Source organism: Alosa pseudoharengus, unplaced genomic scaffold (assembly GCF_046254945.1).
Source record: "Alosa pseudoharengus isolate Yale_2024_CS ecotype anadromous, Long Island Sound unplaced genomic scaffold, YU_APseudo_1.1 YU_APseudo_1.1_scf_9, whole genome shotgun sequence".
Taxonomy (NCBI): domain Eukaryota; kingdom Metazoa; phylum Chordata; class Actinopteri; order Clupeiformes; family Clupeidae; genus Alosa; species Alosa pseudoharengus.
The window spans coordinates 35671284-35698587 of record NW_027468881.1 but is presented as its reverse complement, the minus strand read 5'-3'; the positions used below and the strand labels follow the sequence as shown (position 1 = coordinate 35698587).

The 27304-nt window shown below is 40.9% G+C and overlaps 3 protein-coding genes and 2 long non-coding RNA genes across 6 annotated transcripts; 2 read left to right on the top strand and 3 right to left on the bottom strand.

The window, feature by feature from the left end:
* Positions 1-16: 16 nt before the first annotated feature.
* On the top strand, positions 17-11180 carry dnajc16 (DnaJ (Hsp40) homolog, subfamily C, member 16). 2 transcript variants are annotated; one of them, XM_076275808.1, is made up of 15 exons: positions 17-155; positions 622-800; positions 887-953; positions 1097-1421; positions 1519-1703; positions 1838-1942; positions 2021-2179; positions 2324-2454; positions 2556-2733; positions 2999-3181; positions 3440-3516; positions 8358-8438; positions 9032-9121; positions 9329-9499; positions 9617-11180. In XM_076275808.1, the coding sequence occupies exons 2-15, from the start codon at positions 631-633 to the stop codon at positions 10059-10061; spliced, it is 2367 nt and encodes a 788-aa protein (XP_076131923.1). In that variant the 5' UTR covers positions 17-155; positions 622-630; the 3' UTR covers positions 10062-11180. The 2 variants fall into 2 exon arrangements, with proteins under 2 accessions (XP_076131923.1, XP_076131922.1); XM_076275807.1 differs by having other exon boundaries at positions 9614-11180.
* A 2071-nt stretch (positions 11181-13251) lies between these two features.
* On the bottom strand, positions 13252-16216 carry agmat (agmatinase (putative)). The gene is made up of 7 exons (XM_076276682.1): positions 15675-16216; positions 15293-15495; positions 14954-15002; positions 14546-14741; positions 14225-14404; positions 14033-14117; positions 13252-13916 (listed from the first exon to the last, which is right to left on the bottom strand). Exons 1-7 carry the CDS (start codon positions 15998-16000, stop codon positions 13843-13845), a joined length of 1113 nt encoding a protein of 370 aa, XP_076132797.1. The 5' UTR covers positions 16001-16216; the 3' UTR covers positions 13252-13842.
* A 2997-nt stretch (positions 16217-19213) lies between these two features.
* Positions 19214-23609, top strand: LOC143115411 (uncharacterized). Its single transcript, XM_076277429.1, has 6 exons — positions 19214-19631; positions 21921-22120; positions 22197-22308; positions 22489-22577; positions 23080-23409; positions 23500-23609. The coding sequence occupies exons 2-6, from the start codon at positions 21922-21924 to the stop codon at positions 23607-23609; spliced, it is 840 nt and encodes a 279-aa protein (XP_076133544.1). The 5' UTR covers positions 19214-19631; position 21921.
* LOC143115414 (uncharacterized) lies at positions 19765-22290 on the bottom strand. The gene is made up of 2 exons (XR_012985091.1): positions 22201-22290; positions 19765-22045 (listed from the first exon to the last, which is right to left on the bottom strand). It is a non-coding gene; the product is annotated as an uncharacterized LOC143115414 (long non-coding RNA).
* LOC143115415 (uncharacterized) lies at positions 23315-27304 on the bottom strand. The gene is made up of 3 exons (XR_012985092.1): positions 25999-27304; positions 24117-24298; positions 23315-23400 (listed from the first exon to the last, which is right to left on the bottom strand). It is a non-coding gene; the product is annotated as an uncharacterized LOC143115415 (long non-coding RNA).

Here is a 27304-nt window from a genome sequence, read left to right as displayed (position 1 = left end):
AGTTGACAGTCGCGGAAGGACTGTAACGGGAATATCTGGGAGAATCGGGATGTTGTAAACAGTGAAACGCATCATTCCATTCGTAGAGATACTTGTCTGTGGTCAAGGTCAAGGCTTAAATATGAATTTCGTAAAACGGTAGTGCATACTCTCAGGTGAGTTGAAAGTGGCATGTGCTGACCAAACTGAACTGTTAAATTGTAAAAAAATATAGCCACGTTATCTTTTACGTTAATTTATCGTATGGAAGTGTAAAATATTGCCTCGATTTACCATATTGTGGAAATTGAATTCGTTATGGACACTTGTCACTGTTTGTCAACATTATTTGACAAGTGACTGACTGACGTAGGCTACATAGTTTTGTATGTTGGCAGCTACAGAATTGTTCATCTTGGAGCATGCAGCATGCATACTTTTGATATTTACACTTCAGCAATATGTGTAACGTGCTCCACGTGTGGGTCGAATAGCTATCGGGCTTAACTGCATTTACATCCATGAATAAGTTTTTACATCATCATTCGTAGTCATATCTCATTCATTGCATTGCTGTAGGCTATCTAATTTGATTCAAATGAGAATTTTAAATGTAGCCTATATGCTTGCATATCCTTTCAGCCACAAACCATGGTGGAATTGAAGACACCCTTGACCTTGCCAGCTGTGGTCATCTGTGCTCTCTTGTTTGACCTGGTGGAATCAGTCCCTCCTTTTGACCCGTACAAGGTGCTTGGGGTCACAAAAAGTGCCAGTCAAGCTGAAATTAAAAAAGTCTACAAGCGATTGGCCAAAGAATGGTAACATTTCATCTTACTCATAGTGGATGTGATGATCATGAATTCTGAAAACATCTCACATTGAAAATTGTGAATTTCTCCGCTAGGCATCCAGACAAAAACAAAAATCCAGAAGCTGAGGATATGTTTATCAAGATCACCAAATCATATGAGGTATAGAAACATTGGAAACATTCTTAAATGCATGTATCTTGACAATGTATGAATTTGTGTCTAGTTGAATAAAGGCTGCCTCCCTAGACACTGTATTTTATAGATCAATTGATGTAGATTTTGAATGCGTTCTGTCTCACCAGATCCTGTCCAGTGAGGAGAAGAGATCGAACTATGACCGTTATGGACAGACGGATGACACTCAGCCGTTTGGGCATCATGGACACCACCCATTTCACGACCATTTTTATTTTGATGAGACCTTCTTCCATTTCCCCTTCAATGCCAAGGATGGCAGAGACTTTGCTGACAGCAAATACATGCTTCACTTCAATCAATACATTAATGACATCGCACCTGACAGCTTTAAGCGACCCTACTTGATCAAAATAACATCTGATTGGTGCTTCAGCTGCATCCACATTGAGCCAGTGTGGAAAGAGAGTGTGGAGGAATTGGAGCCTCTGGGTATGTACTAATGAACACATGCCATTTCTCTTCTCTGACTGTGTTGTCCATAGATTGTTAATCATGTGCAACTAATGCATTTTTATTTCATTGTTAGGTGTTGGCATAGGTGTGGTGGATGTTGGCTACGAGAGACGATTGGCCAATCACCTTGGTGCACACCGTACCCCATCCATACTTGGTGTTATAAATGGCAAGGTGACCTTTTTCCACTATGCTGTGGTGCGTCAACACCTCAGGCAGTTTGTAGAGGACTTGCTCCCACAAAGACTTGTTGAGAAGGTAAATATCCTCTCACATTTACAGTAGCTCCCAGTAGCTCTTATTCTATGTCTGCAAATTCCCTATTCGTATTTGTTCTGTCCGGTGAATCGTTTCACATAAAAATACTGGAAATATGTACATCAATGTTTCAGGTGACAGATAGGAATAACCACCAGTTTCTAAACAGCTGGCATGCAATCAACAAACCCCACGTCCTTCTTTTCGACCAAGTTCCCATTGTCCCACTGTTATATAAGGTACTGAGTTACTTGCAAACTCTATGAATTTATCCACAATAACGTGAAAACTGTTACATAGTATTTTTTCTTTTTCAGCTGACTGCATTTGCCTATAAAGACTATGTGCAATTTGGGTATGTGGACCAGGGCCTTACAGAGACAGCGAACCTACTGAGACAGTTCAACATTAATACATATGCTCCAACAATGCTTGTGTTTAAGGAAAACACAGACAAGCCAGCAGACATTATTCAGGTTTGGTTGTTGTCTTGATTAACACTGATGTATGTTCTTCCCATCTGGAATTGTTATTTAAGATTTTTAAAATGTCAATTACCTTGATATTGTCTTAAACCAGTATTTTATTTAAACCAGTATTTATTTATTTTTTCTTCCAAGGCTAAGGGGATGAAAAAAACAATAATTGATGAATTCATATCAAATAACAAGTTCCTCTTGGCTCCTCGGTTGGTGAATCAAAAGGTCTTTGATGAGCTTTGTCCTGTGAAACAGTTTCACCGGCGCAGGAAGTAAGTCATGTTCCATATTATGTTTTCTAGCAGAGCCACAGAAAGACTATGCGCTGAGCGAAATTCTAACACGTGCTCTTTCAATTCAATATGTTTCCCAGATACTGTGTGTTGTTGATCACGAGTGAAGAGGAGTCCTTTTCCACTGGTAATAAGGCCTTCCTTTCCCTGGCCTCCACCAACACCAACGAGGTTCTGAGATTTGCCTATGTGTACCAGCGACAGCAGCAGGCCCTGTGTGACATGCTGCTGAGGAGCAGGGACAGCACCCCTCCACAGGTGTGTATGGGCGCGCTTTCTACTGTAAGACTAAGGACAGGTTGAAGGTCATGAGGTTTAAACCTTGTTACAGTCTGATCCTGATGGCTTCCGAAAATAAATAAGCTTCCACCAGACTTCCAGACACAGTCAATCATCCTTGCAGGTTTTTGTTGCTGGGCTGTGCTCAGATCAGTGAAGTGGACATGATGGCTGTAAATATCATTGTAGTGCAGCTTATTTCTGGTGTCATGGTAAATCTGTCTGCCCATCTGTGTGCGCTGAGGTGGTTATTCTGGAGCGGCGGAATGGAGCTGGCAAGGTCCTGTACAAGCCTGTGTTGAGCGGCTGGAATGGCAGCGAGGAGGACAAGCACCGGCTACTGGAAGAGCTGCAGCGGCTCCAGAAGGACCCTTCTGTCCTCAACCACGACGCCATACTACCAGAACTCAACAACGAGTTTGCCTCTGTGAGTCCCCCCCCCCCCCCCACTGGCATCTCTCAGGAGTCTCCTCAGAGCCTTCCTGAAATGGAACATTAGTAAATGAAAAATTAGCACTGGCCTAGATTTTGGTCCCAGATGAGTTTGAGTGTCATTACATATTAAAGTGTTGTAGTTTTACAATGTACAGTGATAAGTCTTCCAATGACAAAGAGACTGTTTTATGTGCTGACATAAGAGCTGTCATAAAAGCTCTTAACTGTTGAATTGTTTTTTTCTTTCTAGATGTTTCTAATTCGATGGGTATTCACAGCATATGATTACTTGACAGAAATTATTGAAGACCTTCTTCACAATAATTGGTGAGTTGTAGCATTTTGCCTTGAAGCATCTGCCAGATCCCATGTGTTGTGTCATATTTATATGATTCTTAATACTCTACTCTGTCAACCATCTAAAATAATTTGTGACACTTAAAAATAATAGCTATAGTAAAGTTGAGTTGTATATTATGTAATTAACTACCAGGACTGCAACTAACTAACTATTTTCTCAATTAATCGATTACTTGTTTGATTAATTAAAATGTCAGAAAATGGTGGAAAACTGTCAAACAGTGTTTTGCAAAGCCCAATATTATGTACTTAAATGACTTGTTTTATCCACATGCTAAAGATATTTAGTTTACTGTAATAGAGGAGCAAGGAGCAAAGGAGGAGCAAAGCTGAACATTTTAAAGTATGAGAAGCTGCAATCAGAGCATTTTGAGATTCTCCTTTTCAATTACCAAAATAGTTGGAGATTAATTTAATAGTTGATAACTAATTGATCAATCTATTTACTGTTGTAGCCCTACCAACTACACAGTTTATTGTTAAGTCCTACATATATACAGGTTAGGGTGCATCAAAAAACACAATTCTTGAATTTTGATATGGCTGGGTGCTAAAAGTGTTCCAATATATGTAGAAACAACACATGCAAAATATTTTTCCAGTACATTATGATTTAGGGGTGCCACCGCACATCTGTTTTTGTTGGATAAAGTGGTTAACAATGCTCAATGGTCACTATGGAGATCTGAGGTAAACAATACTACAGCTCAAGAAAACTGAGGTGATCTTTCTGTTTGAGGTGATCTTGATCTGTGTTGGATGTGTTATTACATATTACTATCATATCTGTAGTTGTTTCCCCGCCCCCTCTGCAAAGCTAATTGCGTGCCCACAGCTGAACCACAAGCGCAGTTGAATAGTTAACCAATTGTAGTTAACCAGCGACATACAGAGTAGGCCTAGTAGTTCTACTAATCTACTTAAAAATACTTGAACTATTTATTGCACAATGAAAAACTGATGCTCTGAATACTTATTCAGCTGTCTCTAAAAGTTTCTCTAATTGACGCATTCAACCGCGATTTTGATTACACCTGCTTTTAACAGGCAAGTTTTTCACTGCAAAACAGACATGAGCTGTTTTCATACATATGGCGGAATACCTAATCAATGCTATTAGCACTTGTCGTCTCCTGTGTTTGCGCAATTCTCCCACTTACCCCTGACCCTCCTATGAATGCATATGCATGACACGGAAAAGCGCAAATAGCCATTTGCAGCTCCCACGACAGGCAGTCTACGCTTTTTACTCAGTGCGGCCTGTTTGAACATACCTCGCCATGCTTTTACGTGCACTTTGCGAATGAAATATGCCTGACGTGGGCACAAAAACATACATCTGGCCCTGTCTCTCCTTTTTTCATCCGCTTTCTCTGGGTGTCTTTCTTCTCTCCTTTGTATCCCTTATTCTCTCTCTCTCTCTATTTATCTCTTTGGCTGTGGAGAACATGTGTGTGTGTGTATGTCTGTGTGTGTGTGTGTTTGTGTGTGTGTGTGTGCTTCTGTGTGTGTGTGTGTCTCTGTGTGTGTGTGTGTGTGTGTGTGTGTGTGTGTGTGTCTGTGTGTGTGTGTGTGTCTTTGTGTGTGTGTGTCTGTGTGTGTGTGTGTCTGTGTCTTTGTGTGTATGTCTCTCTCTGTGTGTGTGTCTGTCTGTGTCTGTATGTGTGTGTGTGTTAGGCCTGTCGCGATATTCAATAAATCAATTAATCGCATGAAAATTAAAATTAGCTCGATCATTTTTCTGGCCGCGATAAATGCCATTTGCATGCTTGTTTGTTTTCCTCGTCTCTCTCTCTCGGGTCCTTAGAGTAACGATGAGTGAACCCTCATGTCAGTCACTTATCAGTCGCATGGTGTGTGGGGAGGCGGGACTACTGGCGTAGCCTACCACAGAGTGCAGCTAAAGAGCCGCGTGAGAAGTATACCGGTAGGCACTAGGCAGAGAGAAAGCTAGTTGCGAGTTCGAGTAGGCTACGCCTAATAAAGACAAAAAAGATGGAATTGGTTTCTAAGCCTAACGCGACAGCTGCAGTGTGGGAGCATTTCGGATTTAAACCGAATGCCCGTGGTGAACCACTGAACGTGTGCGAGTCGGTGTGTCGCATTGGTTGGAAAACAGTCGCAATTAAAAGCGGCAACACAACAAACATGCATATGCATCTAAAACACAATCATCCGCTGCAGTTTTCCCAGTTGGGGAAAAAAAAAACACAACAAGTGGGCCGTCTTCCTCTTCCCGAGGAAAATTCTCAGAACGACAATATTATCGCTTATCGCAATAATTTCTGAGACAATTTATCGTCCAGTAAAATTTGTTATCGTGACAGGCCTAGTGTGTGTGTCTGTGTCTTTGTGTGTGTGTGTGTGTGTGTGTGTTTGTGTGTGTGTGTGTTTGTGTGTTTGTGTGTGTGTCTGTTTGTGTGTCTGTTTGTGTGTGTGTCTGTGTCTTTGTGTGTACTGTATGTCTCTCTCTCTCTCTGTGTCTGTCTGTGTCTGTTTGTGTGTCTGTGTCTTTGTGTGTGTCTGTGTGTGTGTGTGTGTGTGTCTGTGTCTTTGTGTGTACTGTATGTCTCTCTCTCTGTGTGTGTCTGTCTGTGTCTGTATGTGTGTGTTTGTGTGTCTGTGTCTTTGTGTGTGTCTGTGTGTGTGTGTCTGTGTCTTTGTGTGTATGTCTCTCTCTCTGTGTGTGTCTGTCTGTGTCTGTGTCTGTATGTGTGTGTGTGTGTGTGTGTGTGTCTGTGTCTTTGTGTGTGTGTGTGTGTGTATGTGTGTGTGTGTGTGTGTGTGTGTATGTGTGTGTGTGTGAGTTGAACATGACCGCAACCAACAGCCAAACTTTTGCCGCTGCAAACCCAAGCTAATCCCTGAATAGGACGGTTACTCTTGGGTGGCGGGTGAGGGAGACATATCTGGGGGGAGACACACTGGCTAGGTTCAGAGTTCAGGTTCCATTCCCTCTCTCTTTCTCCCTGGTGATGTTGCTCAGTGGAGCAGAGACTCTGGCACAGACTGAGCAGTTAAATTCGGAGTTTAGTTAATGTCAGCTCTTACCATTAGGCCCTGTTAGTCAGTGAGTTAGCCACTAGAGAGAGTTTGTTCTTTTAAGTTTGTCAGTATCGCCCTTTGTGTTTAACAATAAAGTCAATTAAATTTTATATGTGTGTCCGACATCCATCACTGCTGCACAGAATTTAGGGTAAGGCCACGTGAACATGTCCCATTGACCTCCATTCATTTTGTCTATAGGACAGTGAATGGAGAATCTTGAAAGTTGAATTCTGAGAAATGCCTAAGTTACCCAAAGGGCAAACAAACAACTTTTACTTTGATAACCCTATAGAACATGTTACTGTATAAAAGTTCACTGTACCCAACATTTCCAGGTCAAATTTTGGCAATTAGACTAAAAATTGCACATTTTTCGAAATTTCGCCAAAGTTCATGTGTTAGGTGGCACCCCTAAATCTCAATGGAATTACTCAAAACTGTGCAAAAGTCATTTTTATGTTAATTGGAACAAAATGCAATGCCAGCCAAATTGATATTTTGAAATTAAAATGTCCCATTCAAATTTGATGCACCCTAATACAGGTGGGTCTCAAACAAATAGAATATCGTCGAAAAGTTCAAATTCAAAAAGTGGATCTTTCATATATTCTAGATTCATGATTCAAATGAAATATTTCAAGCCATTTTTTGTTGTAATCTTGATGATTACGGCTTATAGGTCATGAAAACCAAAAATGAGTATCTCAAAATATTATAATAAGGAGGTTATAATACAGAAATTTCGACCTTTTGAAAATAAATGAACTAATTTGACTAATCTAAAATAGTTTATACACTCAATACTTGTTCTGGCTGCCTTTGCACAAATTACTGCATCAATGTGGGGTGTGTATGAAGGCAATCAGCCTGTGGCACTGCTGAGGTGTTATGGTAGATGTGGTGTTAGGTGTTATATTTAGCTGAGTCAGTAGTGATGGGGACGAAACCGCATATGTCGAGACCGAGTTTTAAAAAAAATGCAGCCAAGACCAAGTCTTTGAGGAGGCAAGATCGAGTCGAGACCGAGTCTTTAAGGAGTCAAGACACTTCAAGACGGACCAAAAAAAGAGGTTCCAGATGTCTCCGTTATCAGCTTGATAAAACTTGCACTCTGCGCTGTGCTTCTTCTTTTAGAAATGAATGTATTGTGGTTCAAGTAATCAAATTTAATAATTGCAGATTGCTCACTCATTTCGTTGATTATCACAACCAAAGGCACGCATTGGAATGACAGATTAGGCAAAAACCGTAGGTCAGGCTACTTCAACCCTCCCAAGAAACTGCTGTGCAATTTGGACAAAGATTGTATCTTTCAGGATATATTTTAGCGGCAGTCAATATTATAATTTGTATTAAAATAAGAATATTTGTAATGGTGGATATTTTAGAATATACCATGAAATATACACAATAAAAAAATGGGGGGGAAAGGTCACGTGGTCTCGCTCTAAAATTACGAGTCCGCCTCCTTTCAATGTAGGCCAAGACCGAGTCAAGAATGAATATTTTTGCTTTCAATTCCGAGACAAGACTGAGTAAGCAAAAAATGGTCTCGAGACCAAGACCGGAGTTGAGTACTACAACACTAATAGTGAAACAAGTCAGACATCTTGCTTTGTGGCAAATCATTCTCTGGCTGACATTATTTTGTCTATCTATCTACATGTCTTTGTAACTCTCCCAAGCTTTTTTGACTTGATAGGTTTGAGTCTTAAGTGTGGCTACTCTAAGCATCTAACATTTTGTTTTTATTAATGCAGGCGTGAGATGATGCCTCTGCTGTCACTGATATTCTCAGCATTATTCATCTTGTTTGGCACCGTTGTCATCCAGGCCTTCAGGTACAACACTTGCATATGTTTATCCTAAATGTCTAGATTTGGAATTATATACTTGGAAGAATTAGATGACTAACCTGGTGCTACCATTCCACAAATTGCCACTGTGTTTATGCTGTGCATTGTTTCCATTGTATTTTGATTAGGTTGCAGGAATAGCTAATTAATTGTTAGTGACTTGTTATCTAGACATACAGCCGAGGTCTTTGTGTGCACGTCATCTGATGAGATGATTCTATCTTTAGCATCTCTGCAAACCTCTTTGATGGTTGCAAAATAGTTTAAAACTTGAATTTAAATGAGTCAGCCATACATCAATGGCTTGCCTGTTGGCTGGTTATGTTCCTGATCGGATCATAAACGGCCACGACAATGAAGAAGAATGACAGAACAATTTTTGGTTTTGGTTTGGTTATTGACTTTTTTTGGTAGAGAAGCCATCATGAGTGTGGAGGTGGGTGGGTCTGAGACACCAGACACCACTGTTGAGCCCTAAGATTTAGCTCTGTTGGATATGTCTTGAATATAAAACTGACGCCTAATGCTATTCATTGATATTGTAATGAGTTGTTTTTAATGACTCTGTGTTATATCAGTGATTCGAGTGAAGAGATACCAGCAAAAACAAAATCAAAAGAGGTCCCAAAGACAGAAAATGGGTCACCCAACAATACCGGCACATCAAGGTAGAAAACAGTGTTTGTAACATATATAGTTCTATGTTCAAATTTTCAAATGTTTTTTTTTTGTGTACTAATATAGTACTAGGCCTACTGCTAAAAGGATGTTATATATAAATTACATTTTCTTTTAAAAAAGAGTTTAGATCTTGATAGTTCAGCTTTGTGTTATAACTTCAAAAGAGTCCATTTCCACATGTTCCACATCCACAGTCGTCAACCAAAGAAGAACTTTGTGGAGGTGACAGAGTTGACTGACATCACATACATGAGCAACCTAGTGAAATTAAGGCCAGGGCACACCAATGTAGTACTGGTCCTAACAGACGCTTCCAAAAACATTCTACTGAGCAAGTTTGCTAAGGAGGTGTATTCATTTACAGGGTGAGTCTTCTCATGGTCTTCTTGATTACATCTGGTAAAAAAAGTTATTAAGGAATACACAGCGCTCACACGTGTCACAGTTTAACTGTTTTAATGCCAATGTCTCCTCCTCAGAAGCCTGACGCTGCACTTCTCCTTCCTAAATGTGGACAAGCACAGTGAGTGGATGGACACTCTGCTGGAGTTCGCCCAGGACACCATGCAGATTGATACTGACGAAGACGAGGGCGGCAACCGCAAGGTAGACTACACAGGCTATGTCCTGGCTCTCAACGGCCACAAGAGATATCTGTGTCTCTTCAGGCCTGTCTATACTGGGGAGGACCCCGACAGGTCTGAGGAGGAAGCGGCCACTAGGGGGACTCGGTCCAGGTCAAGCTTGCGTGACGAGCACCAGCACCAGTCACGGAAAGGGACGTCACGCTCCCGTTCCACAACACTGCAGATCCACCACAAGCTGGACCGGCTTGGCCTCTGGATGGAGAGGCTCATAGAGGGAACCTTGCCACGGTACTACATCCCTGCCTGGCCTGGCCTGGACAAGATCACGGTCACTAAGTAAACCCTTGTGTGTAGAGGGATTGGGGTTTGGCTGATCTCTGGTTGTAGTCTCTTCAGAAAAAAAGGCATGTACACTATTTAATGGCAGAGGGTTTCTCACAGTCACTGTGGTATGTTTATGTGCATGGACCAGAATGGTTCTGTGTTTGTGACTTACTGCCTTTTGCCAAGCAAACACTGTGCGATTTTGACCCGATTTAGCCCCAAATCAGTCAGATCCGACAAACTCCTGATTCGGGCCGCGTTCCTGTCCAATTTGTTGTGTATTTTGAAAAGGCTCACGACACCCGATTAAAGGCTGCAATAGCCAACGTTTCAGCTCTGCTCCAGTCCGATCCTGTCAGAACATTTTGTCGGCTGTTTTACAGTGTGAGCACGGAATTCACGTCTGATTGAAACATGTAGTGTGAGTGCGACTGATAAATGCACAGTGTCTGCCCGGCTTAAGTTGGAGGCTGGATACGTTGACTTAGTTATTGAGCATTGTTTTTAGGCAATGAAAGGTTGCAGGCAGGGTCTGGTAGACCTTAATGCAGCTCAAGCAGTTGGAATAAGTCATGTCACCTTTCCTTAGCATGCTGTGATGTGTTTGGTTTCTTGGTGTTTTATGCCCCCAACGTTGTCTTCAAGGCAGCGCTGCCTGGACGGCACTATGGTTAGGCATGGTTTAAGGTTGGGGTTAGGTTTAGGATTAGGAGCCTTTAAGTCAGCGGTGGCAGCGCTGCCTGGAAGACAACGTTGGGGGCATAAAACACCATTGAGCGATGTGTTTGCTGCTCTTTATGTATCTCTATATGTCGGATCACTGTGGTTAACTTTAGACCTTACACATCTTATTCAAGTATTATCTATACTTATCATTTCTGAGACGATTATTGGCGGCCCACAGATACCATTAACAGCTCTAACCTTTGTAGGCCTTAGGCACATGCACTGTATACACCCACAGTCTACAAGCATTTAGATGCAGTTGAATTTTAGCATTTTCACTTGGATTTGTTTGTAAAAAAGGTGACTTTTGTTGCATTTGCTCATCATCATAATAGCCAAGTTAAAAGTTACTCTCTCACATAATAGTAGAATCCCCCCCTTAAAGGACAATTCCGGCGCAAAATGAACCTGGGGGTTAATAACACATTTGTACGAGTTCGACCGTTCGCTGGGATTTATTTTCATGCTAGTCGAATGTGACCAGTTTTATTGCAAACCGCTAATTAGTGTTTAACGCTAGCCTTCGGGGCACACGTACAGTAGAAAGAAATCGCTATTTCTATACCACTAACAAGGCTCAAAATAGCACCACACTTACACAGTAGCATAATGAGGGTCTCTACATGTAAACCGAAGCATTGAGAACTTTGTAAGTGTACAGGCAGTTTATTAAAAAGAAACACATTACCGTTCACGTCTGGTTCACATACAGGCAGGCGCCTTGGGAAAACGAAACTCTGGGATGTGAAGTGAATCTCATGTGAAACGTTGTTGCTGAAAGAAAGGACTGTGCAAAAGAGAAGCACTGAACGCAACAGGAGACATAAGAGATGGCAGGCTATTTGAACGAATTTGAAGACATCGAGGATGAACCCTTATTGGACGTCGGAATATAGCCTACCAACGAAGAGCTGCGGAGCTCCGTGAAAGGGCTATGAGAGAGAGAGAGCTACCTGTAGTCAATTCTGCACACAGCCTCGCACTTCTAGAAACTGTAGGCTACCTGCGGACATTGTGAAGCTATAGCCACCGAAGAGGAGTGCCTGTGTTGCATGGAGTGGGACCTGTTGCGTCTTGACCCCCAAGAGACGCAGTGTTTTGTAGAGTCTGAAGATTCCCCCTCATTGATAAACAGGGCTGTAGTTGAAACTTTTTTCCATGTCCCGAAAAGAAATTGGAGGCGGCGATCCATACCAGAGAGACCAGATGGACATCCACTAAGTAAGTACACTATACAAGTTATGTTACATCGGAGCTTATTTCTGATAGGCCTATATTGAGCAAATTACATGATTTTAGTTCACATCGCCTGCCTGTATATGTGAACAACCAGACGTGAACGGTAATGTGTTTCTTTTTAATAAACTGCCTGTACACTTACAAAGTTCTCAATGCTTCGGTTTACATGTAGAGACCCTCATTATGCTACTGTTTAAGTGTGGTGCTATTTTGAGCCTTTTTAGTGGTATAGAAATAGCGATTTCTTTCTACTGTACGTGTGCCCCGAAGGCTAGCATTAAAAGCTAATTAGCGGTTTGCAATAAAACTGGTCACATTCGACTAGCATGAAAATAAATCCCAGCGAACGGTCGAACTCGTACAAATGTGTTATTAACCCCCAGGTTCATTTTGCGCCGGAATTGTCCTTCAACACCTTTTTAGAGAGAATTCATGTAGCAAAGGCATTTTATGGTCTGGATTATCTGTGCTGCAGATAAGGGACTAAGGAAGTAATAATATTTTGACCACAGATCAAACCAGGACCAATACATCCACAGTAAATATTCATATTGTAAGTTGAACAAACATATAATCAAGAAAGAGACAGTGCAGCTATTCAATTGTGTGTATGTACATACTGCCTGTAACTGAACTGGTTAGTTAGTTCTCTCTGAGAGCAATGCAGCCCGACGTGACTTGAAATGTAAACATATATTTACTGTTTGGCTCTCCCAAATCATCATCACATAAAACAGATCATGACATGGAAGGATGAGCATAGCAAGGAAGATAGCTTACCGTGGATCAGTACAAGTCTAAAAGAGACATATGCATGGCCTGAGTGGGAATAATGTGAATTCAGTAAGCCCTGATAACTTCACACTTGGGAGCAAATTGGGCTTATTGGCTGTTTCAATGTAAACTGCAGAATACAAGACACTTAAAGTTCATTCAGCCTTGCTGTTTAATGTTCTAAAATGATTGCCAAAGTTGTCCAGTCTTTTTGCTTGTTCATGAAACCATTTCATTTAAATGAGATGGTATGAATTGAAAGATACATTTCCTGATTTACAGAAAAAGAGATGAGATCTTATTTGTGTCCAGTTTTGTGTGACATTTTGCAGCCTGTTTTTCTTCATATAGCAGACAGCATTAAATCTGGTGGTGGCTATAAGGCCTTCAAATAGTCTTACATGGACTCACACTAGTAGTGAGCACGCAGACAGATCAGACAAAGAGATACAGTACTGAAAATCAGTAATTGAATTTGAATAACTTTTGGAAGTCATTGTATTGAATGATGGCAAGGATCTGTCACAGATATTGAGATTAGGCTAATATAATTTTACCATAGAGAACTCTTTATAACAGGAAGATATTGGACAGGCTGGTTTCCTGGCAAATACAGTATATTAGATGAGCTGATAGTATTTAATATAGACTACATCTCATTTGTGAAGTCATTACATATATTATTGTGAAGAAAGAGAATTGTTTATTTTTTATGTCAATATCATGTTTTTAACAAAATTTTGAGCATCATGTTGTCAGATTTTTTTAATGTATTTTTATTTTGTATATGAATGTAGAAATCAGTGTCAGGTGTCAAATATAATTATCTAACAACATATTTCATCTCAACTATTTTATCTCAACTGACTTTGAAATCAAGCAGTATTACACAAAGCACCCAGGGACAAAATGAAAACGATTTCACCTTACATCTTTAACCCCCACTACTTCTCCAACCTCCCAAGACATTTGTTTTATGTGCAAACTTTATTAAATTACATGGCAAGACAGAGAACAATTAAAGATCACATTTTCATCAGAAGCAGCTATTGAGAAAATCAATAATACTTTATATTGGGAAGGACGCACATCATTTCAAAGAGGAGGTTGGCAGCTGTCAATGCAGTGTTACCTATGAAGGAAAAAAACAGTCATAGAGGCATTATTATCTCAGTGACCATAGTCATAGAGGCATTATTATCTGACATAATGAGTAAAATAAGTAAAAAACCTTTGGCTCCTTAGTACCTGTGGTGTCGTATGGTGGAGAAACCTCCACCAAATCACAGCCAACGAGGTTCAACCCACGGCAACCACGGATGATTTCCAGACCCTACATGCAAAAAAAAGAGATGATCTATTATATCTGAGGTTATCTGTGTTTTACTGAACACACATACAACTTTAATGTGGATGCATGAGAGGATTGTAACTGATAACCTGGATAGGTGTGAGGCCGGCGATCTCTGGTGTCCCTGTGCCTGGAGCGTAGGCTGGGTCCAGAGCATCGATGTCAAAGCTGAGGTACACCGGCCCACTCCCTATTTGAGCACGGACTTCTGCCATGAGGGGTACTAGTGACTTGTGCCAGCACTCCTCTACTTGGACAACGCGGAAACCCTACTCATCACATACACATCAACACACATAATGGTGGATTTTCAATGCATGTGACAATGTGAGTACTCTTAGGAAGTCGTGATAATGTAATGACACATCTGATAAATCAGTTCCAGGGTGTGTTCACTGAAGATGTGTTACCTGAGCACGACTCCACTCATAGGCGTCTGGGGAGTAGCCTGTTCCACGCAGACCTATTTGGACCACCCTCTTGCAGTCTAGAAGCCCCTCCTCCACACAACGTCGAAAGGGTGTCCCATGACCAATCTTCTCACCCAAGACGACATCACTTGTGTCAGCGTGGGCGTCCACATGGATTAGACCAACTGGCCCGTGTCTGGGTTTTAGGTGTTCAGCAGTTGTTAGTAATAAACTTAACATAGTCATATGCATAACATAGTTTATATGTATATATCAGCACTTGGGTGCATTTTTTGTACTGTTAGTGGGAATATAGTACATAAATGAGTCCAGGGAATCTGCTACTCAGGTTGGTGTTACAAAGTGTAAACCATAAGTGATAATGGCATCATATTGGATCATACTTACTTGGCAGCCACTGCTTGGAGAATTGGATATGCTATGGTGTGATCTCCTCCTATAAGGCAGATGTAACTTAATTACTTACAAAGAACACTTTAATATAGGTCAGGAAAGTTAATTATTGTTGGGAGGCCAAAAGCCATTCAAGGTGAGAGTAACTGTCATGAACATAGCACAGTAACCTTTGTGCTTTTCATACAAGACAGGGTTGAATTAAATCAGGAACCCAAACTAAGCATGCAGGCCTATTTAGCAGAGTAACCGAAGAATCATACCATTGCTAACAATTTACTTTTTGTAAGGAGATTCCTTACATTAATCTTTATCTACAGTATGCTGACTCACCCATGGTCAGAGGAATGCAACCAGTGGCCAAGATTTTGTGGTAAGCTTCTCGAATTCTTTTGCAGGTGTCTTTCAGGTCGTACACATTGACATTGACATCACCAATATCAGCAACCACCAGGGATTCATAAGGTGCTGCCCTAGTGCCACTATTGTATGCCCTGAGCATTGCAGACTCGGATCTGATCTGGCGTGGACCAAACCTAAAAGGGAAGTGAGGGGAAGGGGGGGGGGGGGGGGGTCGAAATATTAGATAGGCCTAGATAAGAAGGGTTTCAGCTAAACACACGCTTTAATAGATGTCTATTTTGCATGCAATCATTTTTCATAAAATACAAAGTTAATCTACAATCAACTGACGGATACATAGGCTACTTTGCACCTTGCTCCGGGTCGGTTTGAGGTGCCAGTGTCAATGGGAACTCCAACAAACGCTGCGTCTAAACCTTCTGCGGTCTCTCGGTACGGCAATTTACCCATCGTGGCGATTCCAGAAACTCTTGCTACAAATTCTGCGCTTGGTGGCACGTTGTAGCTCTTCCCCGACATTCCTCTCGAGCAGGTAATTTGTGTTTTCCTTCTGTCATTTCTTTGACCCGAATGTGCCGTTGTCAGTGCTAATCCACGAGAGACACAGGCTTCTAATTTGCTGCAAAACCGAGGACCTGAGAAGTTTAGCCATACTTTACTAGACTGTCTCAAAAGCATACTTGGTCTGCAAGAGTTGCTTCGACAAACCTTTTGATAACTCAGTTACTCCACAAATAAACAGCGCCTCCCACTTGATAAAATTTCAGTCTGCAGACTGATTGGCTTAGTAGGATCAGAGAATGTCTAATCAAAGATCCTTAATATACAAAGATAAAGCAGCACAGGCTTTTACAATGGAATGGAATTGTACACAGTTCCTGCCTCCTAAAAAGGCGTGGTCAGAATGCGCTGACTAGGTCGTGTCTCATTTCAGGCAGAGCCATATAAAGGTAGAGTTGCGACAACTCCATTGACGCTAATGTTCAAATTTTTTTTTTCAACAATGGCGGCTAATGGAAGCCTTAAATAGTTCCCGAAAGTTAAGTAAGGGATAATGGACGACACGGTGGTCTGTTCACAGAAGTTAATGCACTGTCGAGGTTGTAAAACGGCCCCGACGCGAAGCGGAGGGCCGTTTAAACCTCGTAGTGCATTAACTTCTGTGAACAGACCACCGTGGAGTCCATTGTCCCGCTTATTCCACTGTTGCCACTTGCGTTGTGTTCATTTCCTGTTACAATTTAAACGTTTTAATCTCTAAAACTGTCTTGTTTGTAGAACTAATTTCTTCCGACACATATCAACTAATTTCTCAACTCACAGGACAAACTGCCGTTACTAGTTCTAAATGGATGGTTGCTACGGCCAAAGGCCAGTCGTTAGTTCGTTATCGCTATTTTACTTAGCCTGCTGTCATACATCTAGCAAGCCACCTCCGTCATATGCTACAATGTTGCAATGTTCTGAACGTCTGCATTTTACAGCTCGGATGCAACGTGACAGTTCATTTAAACTTCACAACGAGTTCGGCGAATTAATATACAAGTGTGATACGGCCAAAAAAATGGATCTACTTCATACAGATAACATACGGTTAATGGTCGTTCTAAATTACGTAGGACAATGGGAAATTCAACCAAGCAGTGGAATAACAATTTATAATAGCAGCAGTCCAGTTACAGACTGTTTGTAGCCAACATTTCAGACTCAGATTTACATTATTGGCTCATCCGAATAATAATAATAATAATAATAATAATAATAATAATAATAACAGTAACAACAGTAATAGTAGTAAAGTAATAGTATTAATAACCTAATTATAATAATAAACTATTTATGTATACTATGACAGCTTTTCTGCTGCTCAGTTTTGATCAGTTCCTTATCAAATAAATTAAAAGAGGCTAAAGCCCAATAAATGTGCCACAGATCCCAGACAGCAAGGTGACATTGAAAATATATTGATTTTCCATCAAAACCATCAGAATGGTTGACATTGAAATCTCAACACTAAATAAATGTTGAATCACCATTGCAATACTGATGAAAACCTGACAAATGTAATGTTGATTACAGTGGCATTGGAACAATGTTGATCTATAGTTAGCGTGCAACGCCGCCCCCCGCCCCACCACCACACACACACACACTGCTACCGATGCACCGGCAGATTTTGGGTATAACTTCTGCACACACACACACACACACAATATTTGTACCTATTTTATTTGTACTCTCCCATGCAAACAATTGAAAACTAGGTTCTCCATGATAAAATGTCAATAAAAGAAAATTTGAATCTTTATAATTGATTGGACATTGATTTTTGGTTTACCTGGTGATGACACAGATGTTGAAAAAACATTGATATAGGGTTGACCGGGAACCGGATTGTTGAAAAGCCATTGATTTATAGTTGACCGGGAAATATGATCGAAAAGTCATCGAATTGTAGTTGACCGGGAGACCATCGATGTGGTAGACCAGCGGTACTGCACCACACACATCTCATTTCTGAGTCCATATCAGGTAAGCATGCATTTTATCTCATATTTGCTCAATTGTAGGCTACTAAATTGAACATTCGTGTTTATTTACATGGTGCAATATTATGCAGGCATTCGTATGCCTATCAGAAGTAGGATACCATAATTAAAATGTACATAATGTCACTTAAGTAAACAGTTACATTTAGTAACGTTAGTTCTGCCAAAATTATACCGTGATAAGTTCACTAACGTTACAGACACAGAGCTTCATAAACCTACAGTGACTTAATTAAGTTAAGCAAGAATTGCTTTCTTCGTTTATTTTGTGGTCAGATGTTAGATGTAGGCTACATGGATGTTGCTGTCAAAGTTGTGGACAACGCTCCTGTAACGTTAACGCTGCTGCTAGATAACGGGAAACTAGATCAGAGGCATAGTTTGTCATCTGAACGCTGTGTATAGCTAAGCCTTACGATGTTTGCAGTCATTGTCAAGTTAGGTTAACTTTTCTGATAAAGTTAGCATTTATGCTAGTGGAATGTCAGATGATCGGATATTAAGTCGGTATAAAATGTTTAGCCTACATTGTCTAACACTTCCCAATATCATCACCACCATGTAATTGTCTGTCGGAAATAAAGTCCGTATTATACAGCCTCAACAAAATGCATTTCCCCCCAGAAATATAAAATGATTTAACTTACCTAACTATGAGATGGCAAGATGATCTAGCCTAACATCTATGCATAACAGTTGGAAAAACACGACTACTACTGTAGGCTACATTAGCCCATGTGGAATGCTACGGTCTGATATAATCGCATGTGTTACAATGACCACAGCGGGCCAGAATTAAACCGAAAACTTGACTTACTTGCACCTTACACAACGCAGAAGTCTGGATGTCCAGTTGAAAATGTTACGTCGTCGTAATCCAAAATGTTATTAACAATAACCGACTCCCATATTTACTTAGCATGTCCATTGGAGATCAAACCCATGCTTGTGCCTGGTTGTGTAGCCATAACGTTACTCATGTCACATGAGCTGATTGGGCTCTCGCGATCATATCAGAGGAAGTTGCATTGGTATTTATAAAAACAAAGTTGGCTAATTTAATATTCAGAGTTACCAACGTTGGTATTGGTGATTAATGTTAATACACAAAAGAAATACTTGAAATATGATTTATTTATTTTAAGATATATTTTCAATTACTAATATATGAAGCAACGTGCTCACACTTACTGACTTGGTGGTTTTAACTTAGGTGCTGAATCCCTCATATAGTGATAATGTATGAAGTTAGCACGGACAGCACTCACAGTTCTCTTTCAAACTTTGAATCGCCATTTGTTGGCGATTACAAGTTTGAAAGAGAACTGAGTGCGCTGTCCTTGCTTACTTCATACATTATCAAGATATATTTTCAACAATATTATTGTTATAGGTGGCCCCACATGACTCGATCACATACAGAAGAGTGGAACATGGCATGCTTTTATTATCTTAAAACTGTACAAACAAATTGGCAAAAAAGTACTAGTTCCATTCAGGCACTATAGCGTATGTGACAGAAAATTAGTAACATGATATAGTACCTTACTTAGATATAGTGAACGGAGTCCATTGTTTATGAATGAAAATGGTTTAGTCTTTAGAAAAATCTTTGCAAGCCCAGTTTAAAAGAACATGTCATTCTGCTTTGTGGGGAAAATAGAAATAGTGGATGATTCTGAATTAAATTGCTGTTTACTGACACTGTGATTTACTTTTTGTCATTTATTTTCAGATCATTAATCCACATCGTTTTTCAAGTAAGCAAGTCTGAGAATCTTAAAATCCCCGTTTCTGATTCTGCACACCACATGCACTCACAATGGCATCACGCTGGTCAAAGAGGCGCAAATGTAGGTCAATGCTTAAGGTCACAGAGTCAGAGATACTAGAGCAGTTTGAGGAGACCTTTAATAATACAAATATACAAGGCAACACTGACACAGCATCAGAACATGTAGAATGCACAAGGGAAGTAGTGGATCCAATTGTTTCAACCTCTACTCAGTCAGTAGTAGAGGAGCTACCAGTTATAGGGAACTATGAGCTCCCTATGAGCTATGAGCTCCCTATGAGTTTAGAGTTCAGTGAGACCCATGAGTCAATAGACACAACTCATATTGATTCAGATGATACTGAAACTCCAACTACAGAGTTTTTGATGACTGGTCTGAGATTTTGGGCCTCTACATTTTCAGTCTCTCTGGTGGCACTAACTGCACTTTTGAGCATTTTGCGCGTGTTTCATCCAGAATTGCCTAAAGATGCTAGGACAGTTTTGAGGACGCAAGGTCAAATAATAACTAGGAAGATGGAGGGTGGGGAATACTATCACTTTGGACTAACCAATGGGTTAATGTCGAGGCTTAAATCTTTGACTCTCCCTGCCAACTTGAACATACTTAAGTTGCAGTTCAATATAGATGGGTTACCACTATTCAGAAGCAGTAGGCTTCAGTTCTGGCCAATCCTTGCCATGGTAGATGTAGATTACACCAGATCTCCCTTCATTGTTGGCCTGTTCTGTGGGCTTAGCAAGCCTAAAACTGCATTGGAGTTCTTGGGCCCATTTATTGAGGACCTTAATGACATTCTGGAGAGGGGTATCATTTATAATGGGCAACAGCTAATGGCAAAAGTGTGCTCGTTCATTTGTGATGCCCCTGCACGAGCCTTTATTAAAAATACCAAGGGTCACAATGGCTACTCGGGCTGCGATAAATGCATTCAAGTGGGTGAATGGCAGGGGAAAATGACATTTCCTGAGGTCAATGCTAAATTAAGAGCTGACGCAGACTTCGCCTCCATGATCGATGAGGACCACCACCTGACTCAAACGCCGTCTCCCCTAGTTAGTGTAGTGAAAATGGTGACAATGTTCCCAATTGATTACATGCATGCATGTTGTCTTGGGGTAACCAGAAAAATTCTGTATATATGGATGCGGGGAAAATGTCTCGCAACTAGGTTGGGCAGTAAAACAATTGGGGAGATTTCTGTGAAGTTGAAGGCACTGACACCTTACACTCCAACTGAGTTCAGTCGCAAACCCAGAGAACTCGCAGAAATTGATAGGTGGAAAGCAACGGAGCTCCGGTATTTTATGCTATACGCTGGCCCTGTAGTGCTGAAAGATACGATTCCTTTGGAGATGTTTAACAACTTTATGTTGTTTTCTGTTGCTATGCATCTCCTTTTGTCTCCTGGGACATCAGCAAAAATGGTGGACTGTGCTCACGAATTGCTAATTTCATTTGTGAGTCACTTTGGGCAGCTATATGGCAGAAGTGAAATAACGTACAATGTCCACCAGCTGACACACCTGGCAGCAGAATATCGTCTCTATGGTCCCTTAGATAACATTGCTGCCTTTCCTTATGAGAACTATTTGGCCCAACTGAAACATTTACTGCGCAAACCTCATTTGCCTTTACAGCAAATAGTTAAAAGGCTTTCTGAAAGAGACCCTCAGACACCCCAAATCGACAAAGGCCACAAATTCATGCACCTCCATCATGATGGTCCATTGGTGCCTCATTTGGGACATGGGGATCAGTATAGAAAGGTTGTAACTAAACATTTCACCTTGTCATGTAGGTTTGGGGATAATTGCATCCAGATAGTTGAGGACATCGCTCTTGTTGACAACATAGTAAAAGTAGCTGAGGAAACATATGTGATCTTCCGGAAATTCACAAAGAAGGAATCTTATGTCCAATACCCCTTCGAATCAGCCAACATTGGCTGTTACAAAGTGTGGGACTTAAGCAGCGGTGTCGGTGTTGTAAAGCTCCAAATAATAAAAAACAAATATATACTTTTCCCCGATAAAAAAGAGTTCATAGCCATTCCCCTCATACATACAAAGTAAATAATTTTTCTAAAAATTCATAAAATTCATAAAAAGCGGTTCATAAAAAGCAGTTCATAAAAATCAAAAATCAGTTCATAAAAAGCAGTTCATAAAAAGCAGTTCATAAAAATCAAAAATCAGTTCATAAAAATCAGTTCATGTGTTAATAACCATCATCTTTACCATAAAAAAATAGCATGAAGCAGTGGTGCCTTGTAAGGTTCAACAGTGGTGGAACAGAAGTGGTGCCACACACATGGCTTCAGGGGGAGAAGGTGTTCTGGCCTCCATACCCTCCAAAGGAGTCTGGCAAGGTCCGTGCTGCCATCAGGAGGAGGGAGGAACCAAATGAAAATTGGCAGACTTATGAGCCTGTCAGGGTCCTCATAAGCCGAGGTGGGTATTTTTATGTATATTGACATTTTATCATAGCCCTTTGTATCAGTATCTCATAACAACTCTGTGTCTGCAGATACCTTTGAGGAAGCTGAGAGGTGCCTGGAGAGATATGTGAAGCAGCAATGTGACACCACCGATATCCAGTCAGAGGAGGAGTGCCAACAGCCTCTGAAAAGGAGAAAGAAGTAATAATTTCCAAATTCACAGTGCAAAGTTGTTGAATTGTATGTGCACATGGCAATCCTCAGAAATATATTTGTTTGCTGTAACATCGGAATAGTTGACATTTTGAATATTTCAGTAACTACAGATGAACAAATGTAAATACTGCAGTGTATTTATAGTTTGTCCACGTTCACTTCTAGACCAAACCCAATCTACCAAAATTTGGATGACTCTGAGGAAGATCAACCTCGGAGTAAATATCCCCGAGCTCCAAAAATTTTGTTCCCAGGTACAGTATAGTAGGTGTTACGGTTGTGTTCACTGTGTTGTCGGTTCTCCTCCCATTCTCTACCTCTGCTCAGGCGCACTGCATCTGAGGACCTTGATTAGCAGCACCTGACCAGCTGATTGAGTTAAAGGCTCCAGTATCCTGTTCCTGACGAGAGACCTTTGGTGTGGGGACTGCTGGCTGTCTTGCTGCTTCTCAGCCTGTGATTTTGTCTGATCTTGATTTGGACTTTGTCACGTATTAGTTTAGTGTCTTGATCTTAATAAATCCCACTGGTTGGGTGATTTTAAAGGTGTTATTATTAGGAATTTGGGTCAATAGTGGGTTTTTGTTTGCCCCTAAAGGGCTGTCTAAGGGTGGGGTGTAACATAGGCCACATTGTAGTTTGTGTAACAAAGTAAGCAGAGAAGCTAATTCAGCGTAATAACCTGTAACGTCTTTTATACCACCCCCCCCCCCCCCCACCCCCCACCCCCCACCCCTCTGTCATACACACCAACAGCCTCCGGCCCTCTGCAGTCTCCCTCTCCATCCTCCCAACTCCAACTCCAACCTCTAGCCCCAGTGGATTACCAGACGCTTACCACTCTGCAGTCTCCCTCTCCATCCTCCCAACTCCAACCTCTAGCCCCAGTGGATTACCAGACCACTTTTAGCAACCCAACCAGCTACCAGACTCTGCCCACCCCAGCCAGCTGCCAGTCTCCGCTGCCCTACCCCAACAGCCAACCCATTACCTTCTCTGCTGAAGATTTTCAGTTCCCCCTCCAGTCATTCGTGCCAGTGGCTTCTGCCGGTACTCCTCGGTGTGCACCCCATTTCTCTCCAGAAGGTATGTTTTAGAAAAGAGAGTTTCATGTTATTCCAAATACCTATACCCAGTCATATAGATACAAAAATGTTTCTTCCATATTTGTCACAGACTCAAGAGACTCCGCCAGGCAGCTTTTAAAAGGCAAGTGCAAAACTGTTGTGCCTTGGGATTATCATAGGATTCCATTTATATATGAACGGAATAGCCCTGTGCATTGAAATACCTAAAAATTACAGTGGTTTGCATTCTCTATCAGAAGATAGAGACAGTTAAAAACTAACTGTGCATTAAATATTGTGATTGGTCGCTGGGGTGAATCCCCTACCTATAGTATTTAACATCCCTTGTGTATATTTGAAATTAGATTGACCATTTGAAGAGTTTGGTTCCAAAACGCTATATCCACCATTTTCATTCATTTTCATAAATCATTTTACATTTTGTTTTGCAAGTAATTTCAGTAGAACTGTAATTGGGTATTATTTGATTTTTCGTTACTCAATCAAAACAACAAAACAGCAATTTGATTGATATTACCTTAACTACACAATTACAGAACGTGAGCTTTTAATGTTTTTTAAAATGGAGATATAGCGTTTTGGAACCAAACTCTTAATTTCTTTATTTTACGCTTGTTTACATTGCAAAATAAAGGAATGCTTGCACTCAACCCAAAACTATTTGTTATTCCTGTCAATAGATGTAACCTTGCAGAAACTGCTCACCACGGTCACAGAGTTGACTAAGGAGGTGAGGGACCTGCGGCAAGACTTCAGAGAGTTCCGCCAGTCCTGTAGGTGTGGCCAAAGTGCTGGGGTGGTGGGCTTGACTGAAGAGCCACTGCAACTGCCTCTACACTGTATGGAGGAGCTGGAGAACGCAGAGGTGATACTCCAGTCCCAGGAGGCTAGAAAGGCAATGGTAATTATTCAATGATTAAATAGTGGTCACATTATTTTTCTGATTGAACTTACCTCAGTGTTTCCCATACATTGACTTATTTGTGGCGGCCCACCATAATATCAACATTGACCACCACACAATGATTTTCCAGGTTGCACTAAATTGTGCTTACATCTGATTAGCATCATAACCACACTGTGCTAATTTGTTAAAAACTGTTCTATTCAAGTTAATTCTGCAAAACCACCACAAATGGAATTCAATTCTCTGGGAAACACTGTACCTGACTGCACAATTTTGTTAAACTGTTTAACAAATCTGTTAAACTATCTGTTTAAGCTCATCCCAGACGAGGATACAAATCACCCTTTAATACATCCCATTCAAAAATGTCTGTTTTGGCACATCTTTATCAATCTCGGTTAAATTTAGACTTGACAATTGACAAACCTACATAGAGCAACATTACATCATCTTTGAAAAAGAGCCTTTTTAAATTGTTTACTTTTTAAACTGAATAGTTACTTTTTTTATTTTGATAGGTGGCCCGCTTCACAGTTATTGGGGGGACCACCCTGGAGATCAGGGTCCGGCGCATGCTGGCATACAGCATGACCAATGAGCTGGCCTCAGGCCTAAACTGGGCTGGCAAGAAGAACAAGGATGTGGCCAAACAGAAGCGGCCCTTTAAAGAAATGGCTCTCTGCAAATGTATGTTTGGTAAGTTATTCTCCTTAAGTATGAATGCAGTGCAGTAAAACAGTATGCCCTCAATTGAGTAAATAAACTCAAGCTTCACACTTCTGCCCCATCCTATTCAATTTACAACCAATTGGACTATGCAACAGGGAATTTCTTATTTATTTAGTTGATCATTTTTTTCATTTTGTCTTGTCTATTGGTGTAACGGGTACGCTGGCAATTACGCCGCTCATTTAGGCATCTCTTGTCTTGTGTGTCGTTACCACTCCGCACACCAGTGTCGCACTTTGCCGCTGCCGTCGTGTATATGTACTATTTAGCTCTATTTTGTCGGCGGCGCTCAATAAAATACATTGTTGCCAGTTAAAAACTTCGGCGCAGATGTGCGTGCCTAATGACCGCGCACTCACGTGGGCACCAGCATCCACAGTGGCACACTTGCCACGCACATCAGCGCAGACGTTTTTTAACTGGCAAACACTGGAAAATAATGGATTTTAAATAGCAGCGCCAAATAAATAGAACTGATTCGTAATCTAATTGTTGGCGGCAAGGTGCGACTGGTAGCACAACTCGACAAGTAGCCCAGTTTGACTGAACCGATGTGCGTTGGCCTTTAAACGAAAATGGGAATGAGTGAAGCCTGCTCCTAATTCGGCCAATTCGCTTTTCTGTAGTTCGTCTGAAGAAAGGGCTAACCTGAGGCCGAATCACATCTGGCAGGCGAATCTCTACCTCAGCTAGGCTATTTCTCTAAATTGGGTAACACTGGATAGACACACAACCTACAGAAGAAATTAAAATATTGTTCCTCTGGTGAGAACGGAGAAGCACTCCACACAAATTGGAGCCTTAAATCATAACTGGTAGCCTAACTTAGGCTACGTGTTTGTCAAATAATTTCATCCTAAACTAGGCCTATTTGACAGACTTTTCCAAAATTGATGTTAAAAACGGCTACATTCACATATTAAACGTTGCCTTTGTTCTGATAAGACTTACCAGTTAATGTTTCCAGATGCGAAGTTTGTTGTGGTGTCCCTTCTGCCACAAATTACCTCAGTGACTCTTCAGACCAGAGTGGAAAAATATCGGACCAGCATCATCCAGCACACACATGTGACAGTTAAATTTCGCGCCAATCAAAGAGTGATCACACCATGGATCACACACGTAACATGTGATTTAGAGAAGAGAGTGGCGCGTGGGCCTGTGGTGACGTCATTTGTCCAGCTGAAGGGCATGAGTGGAAAGCATGGGCGCGCTCAAATTAAATTAGGCTATTAGGAACAAAGTCCTTTTAGGCAGAAATACGCGTACATAATGCTTCACAACACCAATCTTGCAGCGGCGAGATCACAACACATGATTGGCACGATATCTTCACAGCACCACATTATTGGCTCAATGTATTCACAATACAGCACATGATTGGCTCAATGTAGGCTATTCACATGTCGACTTTTGCCGCGGAAGGGGTGTGATATGTGTGCCATATTGCGTTACAAACTAACACCATATGCATTTCTATTAGTACAAACTAACACCATGCATTTCTATTAGTTTCTATTCCAGAAAGTCTCTGGGATAGCTGTGCCACAGACACACACACACTTTTTTCTACATTTCTACATGGCCTAGGTTATCAAGTTTAGCCTATATCATTCACAGGCATAGTAATGTTAAACTGAAATGTACTTTTGCTTGTGTTCTATTTTAGATGCACTGACTCAACGACTGAGTACGGCAAATACTTATGAATTCGCACAAGCTGTGCAGAAGTGGCTGCGCTACGCCCCAGACCGAGCTGGAGGAGCTGGACGACCGACGCAGAGTTAGCGTTAAAAGAAAAAAACAGAAACAATACAATAAAAACTATTGTTTATTTTTAAAAAATGTGTGGGGTGTCATAATTGTGCTAGTCTAGGCTAAAGCCTTAAGATCTGCTATAGTTTCTCTGTTCTATATTTTGCTAGCCCATATCCTGGCTGTCGATAAAGCAGGATCAAAATAGCCTAATAATATTTGTAATATATTAATTTAGACCTTCAGATTAAACCTATACTGAAATAGCCTACCATTGAAGTTTCGTTGATATGCTGGGATTTCAACATTGTTTCAATATCCATTGTAATCGAAATACCATTGAAATCCTGTTGATCTCTAGGTATGATTTCAACGTTGCTTCAATGATAATAGAGGGTGCAACATGATGAAGAATCAACATCGGAGTTCGACGTTGATTCAATGACTTTATCGTTGACAGCAGGATGTTGATTTAACATCGTTTCAATTACTATTTGCTATC

Excerpts from the sequence above, each read along its gene's own strand:
- dnajc16 (XM_076275807.1), top strand. The coding sequence starts at position 631 with ATGGTGGAATTGAAGACACCCTTGACCTTGCCAGCTGTGGTCATCTGT. Across the intron at positions 1,422-1,518 it reads GGAGGAATTGGAGCCTCTGG|GTGTTGGCATAGGTGTGGTG; the intron begins GTATGTACTAAT and ends TTTCATTGTTAG. Across the intron at positions 3,182-3,439 it reads TCAACAACGAGTTTGCCTCT|ATGTTTCTAATTCGATGGGT; the intron begins GTGAGTCCCCCC and ends TTTTCTTTCTAG.
- agmat (XM_076276682.1), bottom strand. The coding sequence starts at position 16,000 with ATGCTTTTGAGACAGTCTAGTAAAGTATGGCTAAACTTCTCAGGTCCT. Across the intron at positions 15,003-15,292 it reads TTGCATTCCTCTGACCATGG|GAGGAGATCACACCATAGCA; the intron begins GTGAGTCAGCAT and ends TCTGCCTTATAG. Across the intron at positions 14,405-14,545 it reads ATGAGTGGAGTCGTGCTCAG|GGTTTCCGCGTTGTCCAAGT; the intron begins GTAACACATCTT and ends TGTGATGAGTAG.
- LOC143115411 (XM_076277429.1), top strand. The coding sequence starts at position 21,922 with ATGAAGCAGTGGTGCCTTGTAAGGTTCAACAGTGGTGGAACAGAAGTG. Across the intron at positions 22,121-22,196 it reads CAGGGTCCTCATAAGCCGAG|ATACCTTTGAGGAAGCTGAG; the intron begins GTGGGTATTTTT and ends CTGTGTCTGCAG. Across the intron at positions 23,410-23,499 it reads ACCCCATTTCTCTCCAGAAG|ACTCAAGAGACTCCGCCAGG; the intron begins GTATGTTTTAGA and ends TATTTGTCACAG.